Source organism: Apteryx mantelli, chromosome 5, assembly GCF_036417845.1.
Source record: "Apteryx mantelli isolate bAptMan1 chromosome 5, bAptMan1.hap1, whole genome shotgun sequence".
Classification (NCBI taxonomy): Eukaryota; Metazoa; Chordata; class Aves; order Apterygiformes; family Apterygidae; genus Apteryx; species Apteryx mantelli.
Window position 1 is genome coordinate 46,759,903 of NC_089982.1, and position 19,361 is coordinate 46,779,263.

At 37.2% G+C, this 19,361-nt stretch overlaps 1 protein-coding gene across 1 annotated transcript in view; it reads right to left on the bottom strand.

Moving 5' to 3' along the window:
- Positions 1–19,361, bottom strand: part of GLRA3 (glycine receptor alpha 3) — a 100,698-nt gene that overhangs the window by 12,460 nt on the left and 68,877 nt on the right. Inside the window, exon 6 of the mRNA XM_067297132.1 lies at positions 10,110–10,247. Coding sequence (XP_067153233.1) covers positions 10,110–10,247 — 138 coding nt within the window. The remainder of the gene's footprint in view (positions 1–10,109; positions 10,248–19,361) is intronic.

Below are 19,361 nucleotides of genomic sequence, written 5' to 3' on the forward strand. Positions count from 1 at the left end.
AATTTAGGAGTTTTATGTACGAGCTCAATTATTAGTTTCACTCCTAATCTCTTTGCATTTTTCTGAATCCTGCACTCCTGAAATCTGTGGTCCAAATCCTGCCTCAACCATTTCTTGCTCCAACTTCAAAACTTCTCTCTTCTTCAATCAAGGAATGAAGTTCTGGTTTAACAAAGCAAATGGGAATTTTGCTGTTTACTTCAGAAAGGGCCAGGATTCCCCCCTCCTCCCCAACTTTCTCTCTTCAAAATGCTACGTGTTACATTCGTTCATTTAGCATTTGGCGCATCCCAGATAATCGTTTGAAGTTCTGCACTGTCCGGCCTTTGTCAAAATAATATTCTTGTTTCAAGCTGATCCTTACCCTGAAGATTTTTTTTTTTGTGACATTTGTTCTGTTAATTCACAGGTCTTTGACAGAACTGGTCTCTTCTTTCTCAGCAGTTTTATTAATGTTTTTTGTTCTTTACCTAGAGTAAAGAACCATTCCCACATGTGTTCAGTACTGTCTGCCATAAACGCCCATTTTTTTTTCTCCTTACAACTCATTTCTTGGCATATGAGAAGGAGCTTCAAAGAAAACTAACCTGTTTTGTGTGTCATATTGCAGTCATAACTCAGAACTGTCATTCTTGTGTGTATGATACCTGAATTAGATGATGACAGGCTATTGCTCTACTGTAAAATGGCTGTAAAATACTTTGTTCCTTATCTACTCTAGGAATGAAACTTTATAACCCTTCCTGTAAAACACAAAAAAGAATCTTTTATGTAAAATGGTGCTTTTATAATGTTTATGCAGGTGCTGTTAATTTCTAAGATAGCCAATCAGGGATGTGTGAAAAAGTGAAGATAGGAAAGCCAGTTTCAGGTAGATTAAGGCAGGTGTTGTACATTAGAGTAAGCCATGGTGGTAAGGAGTGACAGGAATGTGTTAACCAAATGTAGGTCTCTTGCAATCTATTTTAGTATAACCCCCCATCAGCAAGGTTTAAAATTCATCACGCGACATTTTCTTCTTCTAGGGCCTCATGTTCCCCTTTCAGGACAAATTAGGAGGAAAAAACAAGGAGCTTCAGAATGGATAATGTATGCCTAAATGGAGTGTCAATAATTATAGACTATTGCTTGTACATTGCTTGTACTCCAAGGAAAGGTGGGATAAGACATCTGAGTCTCTTTCCTGAGTATTCAAGTGAGCTTGAGTTATCACAGAGGTCTCAGCACAAAAATACTGTGGTCCTAAACCACGAGCAATAAATAATACATTAGCTCTGATGTGGTTTATTTTTATGTAGTTGCAGGTTTGTCAGGTTTGTCTGAACTGAGGAGGAAGGGATGAATAGCTGTGGACAACACAATCCTAACTAAATGAAAGAGATTCTGCAAATAAAAAATATAGTAGCCAAGGAAAAAAGGAGAAAAGAGAAATGGGGTTATAAAAAGGCCAGAAATAGAAGTGAGTGATATGTCAAAGGAATTATATGGAAAGATTTTTTTGGTCTGTTTTTGTATTTTCGTAAACATAAAAAGTTTCATCAGCCAAGGTTAAAAAAAAAAAAGTGAAAAGTGCCACAAAGTGGAAAAATATCTTTGCTTAACTCCATTAAATGTGTGACTTAGACTCCTGCCTTGGGCTTACACACAATGAGCTTATGGACATGCCAGTCATATATTCACATTAGGAACTGGTGGGATCACATCAACCTTGGAACTTGCCTCTCAGCTGTAGTTGCTGTTTTCTGGTCAAGACCACTGTGTTCCTCCTCTCCTCATTGAAAAGTTAGCTTAATCCGCAAATAGATGGCAACTCCCAAGGAAGACTTGTGTCTACCCAGACAGCCACTATTCCAGTGCTGGCTATTGGATTTCTCACCAGTGGAAGACAGCAGAGGAGAAAGGCAGAAGTCAGTCTCAGCAGTGTGGTTGCAGTGGTTGCTGGTCTAAGTGTGGGAGGATGATGTTATATTCTGCCCTTCCTTGCTGAGCATAAACTTGGCTGAAGAAGCAAAATAAAGTAGAAACATTTGCACCAGCAGATGTGACCTTCAGCTAGGAGGCAGCCAACAGAGGTTGTGCTGTTAGTTGTTTTCCAGCTAAAACCACTGTGGGCCCCGTTCTTCTTCCCGAATTCCATTTCAAAGTCAAAGTCAAGTTAGCTGTGGTTTAACTATTTGACTGGATGCTTGAATGCATCAGAAGAGACATACTCAGACATCAGATGAAGACTCAGTCATCAGATGCATCAGATGCAGACATCTCAGCTGGGGAAGGAGATAGAAGAGCAAGTAAGAGTATTACTGTAATAATTCATTCTCACTTCATAAAAAGTGAGTTCTAGTTGATTCTGATATGCACTGTAAATGTCATGGAGAGTGGCTAGGAAGAGTATAAGAAATCTTTGTGGTAATATGGTTTTGCCTAGGCTGAGCAACAAATTAAGGCATAACGCTAGTTTCAGTCAGGCTAGAGCTAAATACAGATGTGCACACAATCTATAAAATGGACAGATTTCTGTAATACAGAGAAAAACAGCCATAGCTGTAGAAAGAGGGTTTCCTAAAAGAAGAATGTTTTTTTCCTGAAATAGAGGTAAGTCAAGCCTAACTGGGGATTCAAGGGTGATAAAGGCACTAAAAGTGCTGCCTTCTTGAGTGCTGTACCTGTGCATACAATGTGAACAAACTGGTATAAATGCAGAGGATGGTGCATTTTCCTCTCTTACACATGTTCTTTGGTGACAATGCAAGATCTGCAGTATTGTGGGCTGCCATGATTTCCATGTATCTTCCAGTCATTCTATCAGATTTTTCTTTCACCCAGAAAGCCTGAGTGGTTTTTCTTGGGAGTCAATGTGCAGGGCATATGTTCTTTCTGTTGCTCATGGCTGCTGCCGCCACCTGTGAGTGATCTGAGGAGAGAAGTCAGTAGAAACAGCAATTTTCCACCCCTTGGCACACCTTCACACAGCACAGCTTCCTCTGGCCATGGCTGGTGCTGTTTAGGCAGTGGGGTAAGCAGGCAGCAGTATGCCTGTGTGGTTAGAGGGGACTGCCAGGAGTGCAGAATGTGCAAGGGAAATCAAGCATAAGTAGTAGCTGTCAGGCCCTAAAGGGTCCTTCTTTTCAGATTCTCATCTGCCTGAAATTGCTCCAGAGGGAGTAGCTGGTAGAACTTAAATGTATTTGTCCCCTCCTGGCTTCCGTTAAGATATCCCTTGGAGGGAGCTCTTCTTACTCTACCTGTACAATGTCCTGGTCATGGTAGCAATTCCTAGGAAGGCTGAACAGCTGTTTCTGAAGCTATATAGAACGTGTTCATAATGGATAATCAGCACAGGAAAGTGAACCAAGGAAATAGTGTGCCTGAGAAATAATTAATAAAAGTAAGATTAATAATAATGAATAAATTACTATTAGATTCTTAAAAATGAATAACAATGCAAAATTTAAAATGAATTAGTAAGAACAAATAAGGAACTAAGCATGCAGAGATTCAACTGTTAATCCATGCAGGATGGAGAGAGATCTGCTGAAGGAGCTGGTTTTTAATACCACTTTGGATACTAGTAAGTGGTAGTCTAGTTTTTCTTGTAATAAAAGCCATTGATAATGCTAATATCTGATCTGCTGTGAAGTGTTTTAAGTACAGCTGTGGCTGTACTTGTAGCTTAAATGGAGAAATAGTGCTAAATGAAAGTACATTTCTAATGCACTGGAATGGTAGTCCCAACAGGAGCATCAGAATAAATAGCTGAATAACTGGAATTCTCATGATGCTGTTTGATTGAGTAATTACACTTCGTATGAGTATGTGCAAGGTGTCTGCTGCACTTTCACAGTTTTCTAATAATTGATGCCTGGGAGTCCCAAATTCTCTGTCAATACCTGCCATTGCAATGCTTTGAATATTCTTGCCTATTCACTGTACCTTTATATGGAGAAAAAAAGGCTAATATTTATTCAATTTTTCATCATTTATTCAGATGTCTGTAGCAGGACACCCACGCTGAAAACACTTGGTGGGAGGCACGTACACTGCTGTTCAGCTGCAACCAAATATGATCTAACTGCTGGTCATCATAGTCTTACTCTCAGTGACATTTTTCCAATCCTTCTTTAAGGCCAGTGCTGGCACTCATCTGATCCTGTGATGGGACATTTCAGTGTGCTGGGTAGTAGAAAGCTGGATAAGTGAAATTTAGATCAGTCCTGTGCTGAAGGCAAATCCTTCATCATATCAATAGAAGGCCTTCCTAAAGTGTCCCCATATATATATGGGCCTTAGTGTTTTAAATTACTCAGTATGCAGGATGAAATCATCATGGCAGTGGTTTCTGTCGGCATTAGTAACAGTGAAGGGATTTGCTCCAAATGTCCTCAGAGAAACTGGATTAATGAAAAAAAAAGCCAAATGGGAAACATTCTATTTGTAAAGTTATTAATGCCGATACTTCTTTTTGAGGACAATTTTGTGTTCTAATTAAAAGAACTGTTTGACTGAAGACAGGACTATTTTCAATATGATACACCGTGTTGCCATAAGAGAGATGACATACAGACCACCAGCGCTTTCCTTCTCCCTTTTGTGATGTGCGTTCTGGTTGGTCTGCAACTGCTAAAATAAGACTGTAATTAACCTCTCTTGTGTTATGTATCACACTATGCAGCTACCATAATTTCAACCAGATAGCATGAAAAGGAACTTGAAATACATAAACTGACTTTCCTGTGAGGCAATACTGCAGAATTTTAGAAATAAAATTTTGTCTGCTCAATTTTTGAAAAAAAAGTAATTTTCAGAGGAAAGTAGGCACTGTTTGTGAAAAATACTGATCAGCATCAAGTCCAAAAGTCTGCTGAAATTTACTTAAACAGAAACCTTTTCATTTGCCTAACTAATTATCAAATCATTTTGGATTCTGTACTATTCTTAAGAGTGACCAGTCTTTCAGTTTATTTGCATAATGGGATAAAGGAATATGCTCTTTCTTGATTTTTCAAAAGGCAGTGAAGTTTGGCTGGCTGGCTTTTTTGTTTTTGAAAATATTTTCTTACTTGTTTTCTAAAGTTTAGTTTATTAGAAAGCTTCCAAAGTTTCTAATAAACTAAATTTTATTAGCATAACTATTACGCTAATAAAATGACACATGGTTTGTACTGTAGATGGATAGACAGTGGCACAGGTACAGCTATGCCCAGTTGACAAGTGTGTTTGATTTTTGTGTCTGTTATCTAGTGGATAGCAATCAGTGTGGTATCTTTTTGTCTTTTGTAGTCCAGGGAAGGAATGAAAAAAGACAGGGGCCATGAAAAAACAGGCATTACTCTTTTGACATCAAAAAAGATCAGTGCTTGAGCCAGAATTGCTGCTTTTACTTTCTCTCCTGTTTGAGTCATTATCAGATGCCATTAGGCAAGCAGTCTGGCTGTGTTTATTATTGTTCAGTAAAAAGACTTCTTTTTTATTCCCCCCAGAATGTTACACAGTCATTTGAGATGCACTCTGCTTTCCTTATTACTGAAATACTGCTAAATATTTTCTGCACTTTCACCTTCCCTTTATGAAATTTCTTAAACAAGCAATATGTTCCATAAATACGTATGTGTGGTATGTGTGGCTAAGCTGGTTATTTTAAGAGACTGTATCTATAAAATGGATTATATATAAATAAACTTAGTTGAAATTATTTTCATACCTCTCTAAGAAGAAGACAAAGTAACAAAAAAACCTTAGTATTGCAGTCTCCAGAAAAAACCTTTGCAATTTGCAATGGAATATAAATTGCACTTTTTATATATTTTGCTGTTAAAAACTGCTTGGAAAATACTTGACTTTTCCTCATCATAAAACATTCAGACCGAACCTTTGATCGTGCAGCCTGGCTAGAAATTATGATTTTTGAATATCTGGGATGCAGAACCAGCCAAGTTCTGAAATATATGGCTGGCATCTGTGTATCTAAAGCCAAGATTCACAAAAGGACTGTAGGATTGTCCAATCTTTTTTTTCTTTCAAGGCAGTCTGTGAAAGAAAGGGGCTAACAGTGCTGTCCATCATTTACAGGATACATAAGTTCTTGCTCAGGAAGGAAGGTAGCTTGCTTGGAAATAAATCCCAGTGCAGGTAATAAAGCTGACTGTTGGCATAAGACTGATAATCAATGACTACATTAAGAGAAAAATGAAAATAATTTGGAAAAGAATGACTATTCCTTTTTCAGCTGCGCAGATTCACACTTACAATTCCTATCTACCTCAAAATGGAGGCCGAGCTACTGTTCAGAGGGACCTCCACAGCCTGGAGGAATGGACCAGCAGCATCCTCATGACGTTCAGCAAAGACAAATCACAGTCTTGCACCAGGGATGGAGTAACCTCATGCAGGCTGGGATGGACTGGATAGGTAGCAGTTCTGCAGAAAAGGACTGGAAGCCTGGGAGATATCAAGTTGAATGCAAGTCACCGGTGTGTCCTTGCAAGGTGGAAAGCTAGTCACGTGCTGTGCTGCATTAGGAGGAGTGGAGAGGGGAGAAGCAGAAGCTAAGGAGAATCTAATGGCAATCTAGATAGCAAGGACTGCTAGATGTAAGACCTTTACTTCCAGACAGCTGATGATATTTTATTCAATAAATGTTTAAAATAGAAGGGTTAAATTTTGGTAGGAGCGAGACTGAGAATCCCAGTCTCTTCTTCGTCAGAGGAAGATGTCCTGCTGGAGTCAAGCAGATTTGCCATAGTAAAGATACAGAGGTATCAAAAATAGCCCCATACAGAGCCAAGTCACACCTGTCAGTATTCAGAGTATTATTTCAGCTGGTGTTTGCAGGCTTTTGCTAGCTAATGCTATGATGCATGAATTCATGCCATTGTATGTTGGGCTTTTTGCAGCCACTGGTACCTGTGAATGAAATTAAAGCTGGGTGTTGCATAAGAGCCCAGGAGAGCAATGTGGCATAGGAAAGGAATGAAATAATTTGGTAAAGCAAGACCATCCTTGGAATGTGAATGGTTCACGTGTTGTGTTTGTTCTGGTTATTATGATTTCAGTTCACTTCCCAAATTGTCATTGCAGATATGCTGGCAAATGCAAAGACAGCTGAAGGGATCAGAAATGTTGTTGCATCACTTTAGAACATTAGACTTGATGAGCCAGTATGCTCTCAACTGTTATGTCCCTATATTTGGAAGCAGTTTGTTTTTCAAGCTATGGTTACAAAGATGCACTTTCAATTGGGCACGAAGCACTGATAAGACATGCACTGATGAGTTTCCACATACTGTGCTGAAGCATTGTGTTGATTTGTTTCGCAGGGACTTTTGTTTTTTCTGTTTTACAGGATGTCTCAGAAAAGCTTTCTGTCCTGTACTGTAACTAAATTCGTAATGAAAACTTACTTAGTCACTGACTGCATACCAGCTGCAATTGCTTAGCATCCTTTTAAGAATCCCTTTTAATGTAATCTCCTGTGGGCCAGATAAATAGGCTTATTTCTGTTTTTAAAAAATGATTTGTTTTGTTTCTTGTGGATTGTCTTAAAGAAGTATCAGTCTGCAGTATCTCATTTTGGGAGCCTTAGAGAAAGGGTATTAGTGATCACATACTCAAATGGCGTAATGGAGGAAAAGAAACACTGAGTTGCTGTCTTTTAATATCATGTTTAGTGTTTTTTAGCCTACACAGAGTAGTTAATAATACAAGTTCTGACAGAGAAACCAAAGGCACTCCCACCTTCCCGAAACCAAATCAAACCCCTTTAATTTGCTGAAGCTAACTTCATACTGAAGAATGAAAAAAAAAAAAAAAAAAAAATCCCCAAAACCTCAGAGTAAGACGAGCATTATGTTGTAGAGGAGAATGTCACAGTGGATGTAATCCTGCTGACTAAAATGAGCTTTTCAGTCCGTGTTGCCCTGCCAGCATTCTTCCTGCTTTGGGGGCCAGCATGACCCCCAAGGGAAAGCGGGCTTGCTCTCCTGCTGTGACTTGGCGCGGGCAGCTCCTCTACTGCTTGCCGCAGTGAGGGCATACCCCTGTGCCTGGGAGGGTGCCCCCGAGCGTGGCAGTCCCTTCCCTCCGCACATTCCCAGCAGCCCGGTTGTCTCCCCATTTGCTGAGGTCTTTTAAAGTCTGCATCCAGGCGCATGCGGTGGGCGCCAGTGTGCAGGCTGCCAAGCTTTCTGTCTTAGTAGGTAGTCTTACTTTTTAAATGCAAATCAAATGGCCCAATTCTGTTTCTAAGTAGGGTCTGTGGTCTACACAGACAGTTCAGAGCACCTCTTTGGCCACAGAAATGCAGTTTTTGGCCAAAGCGATATGGAAATATAGTGGACTGATGCTGTCCTGTCGTTATGACAGTAAATCTCTTCTTCTACCTAAAAGTGACAGCAGTTCACAGGGACAAGCACATGTGCTTGTCCGTAGGCACAACTTGACAGCTGTGAGCCTTCACATGCTGTCACTAACAGCTATTCCTCCCGCTCCCCTTTGCAATTTAGGGCCAGAATGGCAAACACAGGAGACGCAAGCTGAACCTGTGGAGTCTAGCATGTTAGGCCTTGGTCTAGCATGTTTTCCTACTTCTGCTCAGAGCAAAATTAATTCCATCTTAAATAAACAGGCCTGAAACAGAGGTTATGAAAAAAAAAGGTAGTGGCTTAAAAATATTGAAAAAATGAAGTCTCAGTCAACATCAAAATGTTTAAAATACAATGATTTTAACAAAAGCTCTCAGAGGAAACTGTCAAAGTATGTTTAACTTGTCCTCACTGTGATAAAGGGGAGCTATTTAAATGAAGAGGTGGAGTTCTAATTTTGACCATATTAAAATATTTTAATATATTGTTCCATATTAATATTTTATTTGACCTTAGGAGCATTCTTACGATGATCACACTAATTTGAGATTATCAACTTTTTTTTAACCTTACTGCAATGAAACAGTTCAAGATTATGAAAATGAAACTTTTAAATAATTGAAAGAAGAAACATTTTGGATTTTTCCCAGGGAATTTTAAAGCAATGGTTTCTTAAGCCTTTAATGAAAGCAAATGGTTTTTTAGAGAGATATTTGGAAATCACTGGAAATTCTGACATTTTAAAACAGGTTTCCATTCAATATCAGATTAAGTCCCACAGCAATGCTTTAATTCCTGATTGAGAGATTTTTGATATATTACATTGTACAAATGAACTTTAGAAAGCTGAAGAGAATACTTTGTACAACGAATGTTCTTCTAATAATATAATTAGCACAGCTTATAGAAGTACAGTTATAGGCACATGTTAAAATAGCGCAAAAGCAGGAGAGCCCTAAACATGAAGCAGAGATTGCCTGTATAATTAGAAAGAGTCAGAGAAAAATCATTAAAATAAAGTTTGTTTTCTTGTTTGTTGCAGGGATTATGGTAAAAAAGAAAAATAATGTTAATTTCAGTATTCTCATTAACAAAATGATGTTGGAATGAAAAAATTATCCTCCTAAAGGGTATATATCTCCATTTTTTGAAGCTTTTTGAGGATTAGTCAGATATTAGTATTTGTACAGTAAAGGTACACGTCAGGTATTTCCAATTTGTTTTAGGGAACACTTCAAAATGTCAGTATTAATACCTCCTCACTCTAAGCAGAGTTTAGGGATCATTTCCCTCCCTTAGGGTATCGTGGCAGCTGTGATAACCTCCATGTTGAGAAGCACTTTGCCTTAATTTGGATTGCAACAGGACATTCTTTATGAATGAGCTGTTGAGTCTCCCTCCCAGCCCCGCGTGCCGTTTTCTGACAGAGCCAGGACAACTCGCTGCGAGTGTATGAACCCCAGAATCCAGGCAGTGCCTCAGATCCCACAGTACAGACGTGGCCTCAGCACCCCTTGCAAAAAAAAAAAAAAAAAGCTGAATTGCTTCTCAATTATTTCAGCTATGTATTTTCTTAAGCGTACTAGTTTTGTTTCATTGTTCCAGTTATTTTATTTATTTTGCATTATCCTGCAAAATGCAGGTATATGTTTTAATGTTCATGTGAGCTCAATGAGAATGTTTATAAAAAGAGACCTCTCCAAAATAGCAGGAAACGTCTTTCCAGTTTTAATCATCAAAATGCTCTCCTACCTGTATTGTAATGCTTGGTACAGTAACATAAATCCTTTTCTTCTTTCAACAGAAACTGTGGCAGAGTGAGCCCTTCTGCTACTTGGACAGCTCCCTTTTCTTGCCATTCAAAAATGAGATCATTCATTGTGTATCCAACTGAAAAAAAAAAAGAAAAAAAGGCAAATAAACTCTAAGTCAGCTGCAAATTTTTAAAACGGAGACATTCCAAATAGCGATGATATAAATAAATGTCATAAAATGAGAAAATACAGCAGGTTTCCTTGTAAAAGTTAACCAAAACGCATTATCTGCCATTTTATACCATACTAATCTAGGGAAAAAAAGCCAGTTTTGTTGATCATTTGTGAAATCCTGTTAATCAGGTAGTCTGGTAGTGGAGTTAACAAAAACACCAAAATGAACTAAAAATTGAGTTCTCTTGGGTGTTTTTGAAAACCCTACCCTCCTTCGCCTAGGAAGGATAAAACAGGCCCTTCAGTTTCAAATCTGTTTCTCATTTTATGTGGTGTGAAATTGTGTATTGTCAAAGTTTTATTTATAGTTTTATGGATTTGAAGTAAGTTAGGTACAAATCCTACAAAGAAAACAATGAGAATTCTGCAGGAGTGAAGTTAGCTGAATTGAAAAAAATACTTTTCTCTGAAACTGGTACAAACCAAGAACAATTGAATGTAATCATCTTCTCATATTAGCTGACTCAAGTAATATGATATTAAGAGGCATTTGGTTTTAATATTCAGATTTCCTGCATACATCCTTACCCCATGCTTGAGTGTATATGCTTAAATAAAACAGTAAAAGCTGTAGTAGAAGTACTAACCAGGGACCAGACTTTGTAAAGGGCAAGTAGTCTTTCCTCCTGTTTCCCTCTCTCAGCTGACTATGTGCGTGGGATACCACTGAGGAAAATAGCTCTGCTCCCTCTGAATATGTCAAGTATTAACCTTGCAGTGTATCCTTGGCATCCTCTTCCACACTTCTTCTGATTCAATTCCGTCCAGTTATGACAAGTGAAAAGCGCTTCCTATTCTCATTCATTAAAGCCTTGCTCAGAATCTAATAGATTTGGACAATAATGAGATTTTAAAATTGAAATCTACATCTAAATAGCTTCTATTGTCGTAACAGCTAGAACCACAAGGTTCCACTTGAACTACATATAATAGCTTGAACCACAAGGAAAAGAATGGAGTCATTTTTACATCTATATTATATAGCTTTCACCCATTTAATTTGCTTCTTTGCTATGTTTCCTCTCTGCTTTAGTCCAAAGCTAAAAAGCTGATCAGAGTAACCTAGTGATAAATGGAAATATCTTTTAACCTTTCAGTAAGAAATTACTGTTCAAAGGATAGTGTTCAGGACTTTCTAAGAGTAACACTGCCCACAAATACTGCCCATAAATGCTGGAACCTTGAGTTTCAGTGAAGGAAATAAGATGTTTGGTTTGTACACATAAATCTTTCTCCTGTTCTATTCACTGACCTCATTACTCTTTGAATACATCTGTGAATGCTGCTTAGTCATGATGCCCTGATACGCTGAGCTCAGCTTTGAGACACGCTTCATCCTTTCTAAGGTACCTGTACTGAGTACATCTGTCAGTTAAGAATGAGTGATTATAAATTTAAAACTCTTTCCAACACCTCTCTGTGCTTCTAGATTTTTTATGTTTCTTTTGGAGAGTATCTTACACAAGGTATTGATAGACACTCAGGATGACTGTCAGTTACATACTTGTGTATTTTGCTAGGGCTGGATGAATATGCTGAAAACAAGACCACATTTTTTTGAATAAGTATTTCATTAAGATTAGGTCTTAACAATTCATTACATGCATATATTAAATGTGTATGGAAAAATTTATTTTACTGTCTTCCTCAATATGCAACATTCTAAAATACAGTTTTAAAATTCACTATTGAATGCCATAAACTATGAAAACTGGAACGTATAGCTCTTAGCAAACTTTGCATGCATTCAGACAAAAAGCAGTTGTGTGTAAAGCAGATTATCATTTGAAGCATGTAGATTATGGCCAGAAGTGATATCCCCTGAGTAAAATTCTTTGAACTGACAAGAAACAACTGCTGTGTCGAAATGTATTTCACTAAATCGGATTCACTCATCTCTAATGCATGTTTTTAATTTTAATTGTCTACCCTGGCCACTAATTCTTACATGGTACATGCTATTAAAAATAATAACAGTGTATGCAAAGTGCTGATGTAGTAATTTATTTTTCTTGTGTTTACATTTAAAATACCCAAATATAGCTTTATCATTCAATATGGTAATTTCAGTTTTGTGAGTTCATATTTATGCAGTAAATGTGTCTTAAAATATAAAAGAGCTAATGGACATAGGAATTTATGTTCAACTCAAAGAAAACAAAAAAACCCAAAAGTAATATGATATATATCCTATTTCTACTGTGTAAGTATGTTAAATTAAAGCAACTTAATCTCTGTTAAATTTGTGGCCCTTTATTAAATGTGAAACACCTGTCCCAACCATGTGCCTGTTGAGTTAAGGAAATCTAAAATTTTGTAACACTCATGTAATGGGGGAAGTAGGAAAACTTAAGTTATATAAATATATGAAACTATTTGATAATTCTAACTTGTTTCTGAATTTTGGGTAGTAAGCAGTGTCAACCATGGCAAGTATCCTTGATTTTCTAACTGACAGTATATCCTTATATGGTGCAGTTCCAAAAAATTAATAAACTCTTTCTTTTTCCAAAGAAATTCTCCTCTACTATATAGTTCTGTCTTGTTGGCATGGAGAAAAGGAAGAAAGACTACAGTGGGAAATATCTTTTCATTTGCAGATATAAAGCAGAATTAGAAAATTTGTAAGAATTAAGTCAGTCATGCCAGAACAAACTGAAATTCATATTCTAGGCCAATCCCAGAATATTCTTTGCACAAAAGGGTAAAACCACATTATTCTTCTGGGTTAGAAAATTTTCAGGATGAATATCAATAGCAATAGAGCTAACTGTGTTTTCTTAATGTCTCAAAAAAGGCAAATATTTTTGTTTCTTAATTAATTTTGTGAAGAACTGCTGAATAACACAGAAAATGACTCTGAATGCTAGTTGTATTGCTGTGTGTACTATGTATAAGGGGGAAAAAAAGCATATCTCTAGAAATGGCCATTAAAAAAACTAGCAGTTACCGTACATAGTATATATACTATTATAAATTAGGCATATGCTGCTATATATGCAATGGAGCTTAAAATCAGTGCTCCAGCCCCTGAACTTTGGGAGCTCTGTTGATTAACGTAATCAGTGTCCCTTATTGAAGTGGCTGGGCTCCCTGCAGCATGACAAGATACCGTGGCGGCTTCTGAAATCACCTTCAGGATCAGTCTCAAGAGCAAAGATAAGCAGAGGCTTATGATCCTGATAGGGATAAGGCACTGAAGTGCTTAGTGCCAGCAGGATTTGGGTGATTATGTGTGCAGCAAGCGGCAGAAGTGTAGGGAGCTTTGCTAATGAAAATTTTGGAGCCTCAAGGGCAGTTGAGTGTTATTTTTCAGATTTAGGATCCTGCAATTTCTGGTCATAAATGTTTACAGTATTAGAATTATGTGAATAACTTTAAAATCCTTAGGCCACTGCCTGAGTTCGGTGGGACTGTATATGGCATTCATACATATATATTTGCAGTACTGAGGCCTACATTTGCAAAATGGAAATCTGGTTAGATATTTTAACAAAGCAGGTCTCTACTAAATTACCTTTACCTTACTCAGATAGAGGGAAAAAAAAAAAAGAACACACTCAGCCATCCACTACTAAAATGAGTTTTACAGGAATAAAAATGAAGAGGACTAAAGCATTTCATTGTCTGCATAAAATAAACAACTGATTAGCTGAGAAAAGATAGATGAATGAAGTAAGTAATGGTGTGGTTTTTTGTTCTGTGTGTGTATAGCACTGGTCACAGCAGTAAAGATCATGACTAGAGCTGAGCATGTCTCAGACACAACTGTAATTAAAAAAAAAAATCTGAGTTTAGTAGTATCTAAATATTAAAAATAAATGAGATAGATATCCGGTTTGTGTTTTCTTAAGTTTTGCTTTGATATTCGTGAATAATGGCACTGCTAGTGAGCAAAGAAAAAGGAGGAGGAGGAAAGGACCCATTAACTTAGTCATATTCTTTGTCTGCATCTGTTACATGTGTATCTTAAGAGTGAAACCTAAGGCATCATAGTAACTGAAAATCATAGATTCTCAGTATGGATAGATGAATGTAACTAGCAACTTTCTCTTTTCAAGTCTGTTATTCAGTGGATAGGATACAAAATGTGTATAAATATTATGGAAAATATTTACGGTACCGCTTGAGAGACAAATTCTGCTATTTGTATATTATGACAACAAGCTTGAATGTGGAGCAATAGAATGTGGAAAACACTGCAGCAAATGAAAGTGGAAACACCTGAATAAACAAATGATTTATACGTAAAAAGATACAGCTGTGTTCCTGTAACTCTAACAATTATAATGTGCCAATTTGTTGGGTGGATATATGCATAAATGGTCAAATAGAATATCTCAGGAATGCATTATCTTGCCACTGACCAGTATATACAGAGAGGTTCAATCCAAGATTTTAATTTTTGATGAAAGCATCAGAAGGTATGATAATGAAATTAAGGCAAAATATCTCAAACTAAATGCCAAAAATACTGAACCTTAAGCTTTTGCTTCTTACTTGGCTGTTTAATTTGGAGTTACCTGATTGATGTATGCACATTATCTTCAAAGCAATTTAATGAATATCATTCAGTAGGGTAATGTTAAGTAAAAGTCTAAATGTCTGTTGCTAATATTGGTCTGCTGTCAGAGATTAAAAATGTACAGTGTGTATTTTCCAAATGGCCTACATGATAAAATATTAGAGAACCTCTATTTCCTTATGTGGTTATCATTGTACAGATGGAGCAGTAAAGAACAGTTACATGGTCAGATCAGTTTATTATGAGAAAACTGTGGGCCCGAAATGTGAAGAAATTATTCTGAACAGATGTGTAGTTACTAGTACAAACTTGTGCTGTGCATGGTATATTGTTATATATGTTGTGCATCTTCTAAGAACTGCGCTGAAGTATGTAATAATTATGAAGAACCAGGATATTTCTCTTTAGGGATTTTAATGGAGAAGGAGAATAATGGTATCTTTATTGTGTTATTATGTCCGTAAATACTGAATACACAGAAGGTGGTTGGCAAGACAGTTGGCACAATCTAGATACTTGAATTAGAGGAAGTTAGAAGAACCAACTCACAGCAATGTCACAAAATCAGGAATCATGTCCTTTGCACTGTTTTTCAAGTTCAGATAGAAGCCTATAGAAGCCCTGTTTCTCCACTGATAACCTGTTCTTGGTTTTGCAAAAATAGCAAGCATGATACTTAATCATGTATTTGCTATGCCTCTAATGGCATTGTATTTTGTCTAGTTGGATAATTTCAGTGGCCCTCTTTTGATCTCCTCTAAGAGTATAGAAAGAGATGACCCAAAGACAAATCAGAGAGTCCTTTTATCAGCTACACAGAAGTGTAAATGCTCTGTAAGTCTACTTACAGAGCTTATCCTGAAGTAGATGGAAGTACTTCTCAGCTCTTGAATCCTAACTTCATCTTGGAGTAAGACTTGAGTATAATATGTTTCCCTCCTCTCCTTCTTGCTCTCATCATATCTGATTTCCATGGTAAGAAAACTTGGTGTGGAGGACCAAAGGGAGTCCCAGTCTGTGTCTGGAAGAAAAAAACTGTGGATCTATTTCTGAGTACACCCGTGTACTGTGTAAACCTTTGCTACATAATGGTTATCCATATTATTTGTAGATTCTTGCTATTCAGTCTTACTGTATTATCTCCATCCTTTCTTGCTCTTGCTTTGTGAACAGAATAGAAATATCTGCTACTTACTTGCATCTCCTGCAGCCCAACATGATATTCAGTCTCTCACTCAAAAGGATATTTTTCTTTTTTCACTGAGAGGTGGTTTTGATCACTATGATAAATTGCTACCAGATATTTTTATTATTGGTGATTAGGAAATTCAGTGTTATGGGAAAAGGTCCAAGTGATGATGTTCTAATTTTTTTTTTTTTTTTTTTTAAAAAAGACAGTCAGTCACCAACCTATTTTATACTAGGTTACAACTCACTTTTGGAAAAAGTGACCCTTTTATATTACAGAAACAGCTGAAAGCAATGGAGACTATCACGTGATACAATGGTCTGCAGGACCACATCTAGCAGAACTAAGTTAGGTGGATTAGTAAGGACTTCTGTCTCTGAAATGTGGTGTGCTAGGATTTGGGTTTGCGGTCTGTAAATGAGTAAGGATGCATTCTTGAGAGAAGTAGAGATGCCAGATTTTGTACATTATGGGCCACAAACAAGCTACCATGGCTAAAGTAGAGTGCAGTTTGCAATATTTTTGTTGTTGTCTGGCTACTGTCCAGATATTTGCTCTTACTTTTCAGAAAAGGCAAAGCTTTTACCTGTGATTCATGGAGGGGCAAAATACTTCACAGTTGTTCTTGAATTTCTCCAGGTGAAAGCATGTATATTGACCATTACTGAGAATAACTGAAACTATAAATTCACGTGCTAGTTTATCCCATTTTCCTATGTATTTTACCTTCAAGTACTGAACCCAGTGTGAAATTTTGCACTGCAGGATTTTGAAACAAGGAAACTGCTTGCTATTGTTTGTTTCTGGTGTGACAAGGAAACAGGATTTGGGTGCGTTCTTTGTACAAAAAGATTACAACAAAGATATCTGCCCTGAAGCAACTGTTTCTCCTTGTAGTGGAAAGAACCATGAAAGAGACCTGAAGGAAGCAGTATCATGTGTGTCTATGCTCCCTGTAATATCCTTGTCCAAACAGGATTACTTTTTATCATAACTTTAACTGATTAAAAGTTGGTGTTATGAATTTTTCATATTTTCCTAATTAACACTACAGCTAAAATAATTTAATGTAATTTACATTTTCTTTTTCATATAGCAATCACATTTACATAATAGCAAATTACTTCCACAAGAGGGCTAGTTAAAGTCTTGCAGGAGTTTTTTACTGGCAGTAGGCTTAGTTGAAGTCAGTATGTGTTAATACCTTAAAAGGTCTGACAAGGTATATGGGAATTTAGTGGTTCACTGAGAAAAGTTTAGACTTCTTTGTGTGCAAGAAAAAACAGAAAATTATCTGTAATATGTAATGCTTTAAAATATGCAAGACAGTCAAGTGTGTTTGCTGTGATGCAAGTACATTATTTATTGAGTCTTACTGGTTCTTGTTCTTTAGGGATGATGCTCATGACTCTGGTAGATATTTTCTCCTACTCTTTTTGACTGACTGAACATTCTGCTTTTAGCCTCACAACACACTTGTGACTTAAAAAATAAGTAGACTTTCTCATTAGATATTTAAGTTATATTCCATTCACTATGAAACTTTATTTAGAAAATTATCTACAAGATGATATCTACAAGATGTTTTGTAAGTGACTACTGTGCAATGTACACAACAGATATTGGTATCTCACTTAGCAATAGGAGAAAAAAATATATGGTATTAACAGAAGAAGAATTCTGCTTGAATGGACAAAAAGGTAGAATCAACATGTTTTGCTACCTTTTAATGCAATCAGCTTTCTATCATTTAAAGATTAATATAATCTATAAAGATGCTTCAAATCACACAAAATCTAATCAGTATGGTCATAACTACTGAGAAAAGGCAGAAAAACACACTGGTTTGTTGAACAGCACTGTTCAAAAGTTACAATACTGATTAGGTTGCATTAATACTGACCCCTTTGACTTACACTGCTTTAACCCAACGACCCTGTTTTAGCACATATGGTATGCAAAATCAGATGGTAAATTGCTGGTAATATGGCAAGGCTAGCATCCCAGAAGAGAAATGTTGCCAGAGGAAGTTTACAGGAAGAGGATTGAGGACTATGTCCTCATGGCACTGTAGCCTCTCTGCAAATAGTTATCATAAAGAGAAACTACTCAGATGAGGAGCCTGAAGTTATTCCAGCTAATTAGTTCGTGAGGCATGTGCTGGCAGACTGAGACCTCCACCTGAGATGAACAAGATAAGGCCCACGCCTTATCTTGAGTCATGGTTGTCAATATTTGTGTCTGGAATAGTTGGTGGAAGTTTTTAAGATATCTAGACATCAAATAAAATTAAGTGACAGTCTATCTAATCCATCTATCTAATACTATACAATACTTTTAGGCAGAAATTGGACAAAACGGATATACTAACTCTAAAAGCTTTAGTGTCCATTTGTGTCTTTAGAAAGCATTAAATATTGTCTAGCTAGAGTGAGAATTTTCAGGATGCATTCCAGGTTGCAAAAGAGATTGAGGGGGAAAAAGAATCTGATCTACTGAAGTGCTTCTAAATAGCAAGGCAATGTAACTGTCTGGAAGAAGGAAAACTAAATCATTCTCTTGGTCATTTCACAGAATCACAGAATGGTTGAGGCCAGAAGGGACCTTTAGAGATCACTTAGTCCAACCCCCTGCTCAAGCAGGGTCACCTAGATCAGGTTGCCTGGGAACGTGTCTGGACAGCTATTGAACGGAGGATGGAGACTTCACAACCACTCTGGGCAACCTGTTCCAGTGTTCAGTCATCCTCATAGGAAAAATGTTTTTCCTTATGTTCAGATGGAACTTCCTGTGTTTCAAGCAGGGCACCACTGAAAAGAGTCTGGCCCCATCCACTTTACAGCCTCCCTTCAGATATTTAAATGAATTAATAAGATCCACCCCCTCAGTCTTCTCTTCTCCAGGTTAAACAGTCCCAGCTCTCTCAGCCTTTTCTCTTATGAGAGATGCTCTAACCCCTTAATGATCTTAGTTTTGCCAGGAGCTCCTTGTTCATCCATGCAGGTCTCTTACCCCCTTTGCTTGACTCCTTGCTCATTGGGATAGACCTCTCTTGAGCTTGGAGGTGGTGATCCTTGAATATCAACCAGCTTTCTTGGAACCCTCTTCCTTCTAGGACCCTATCCCATGGGATTCTTCCAAGCAGGTCCCTAAAGAGGCCAAATTCTGCTCTGTTCTTTTCCCAAGAAAACTCTGATGTTGTCTTTTCAAAAATGGTGTTGGCAAGTTATTACCAACACTCTTATAAGAAATCCTTGAAAGAAAAGGTAAATTGTATTTGTTTTATTTTCAATACTATTATT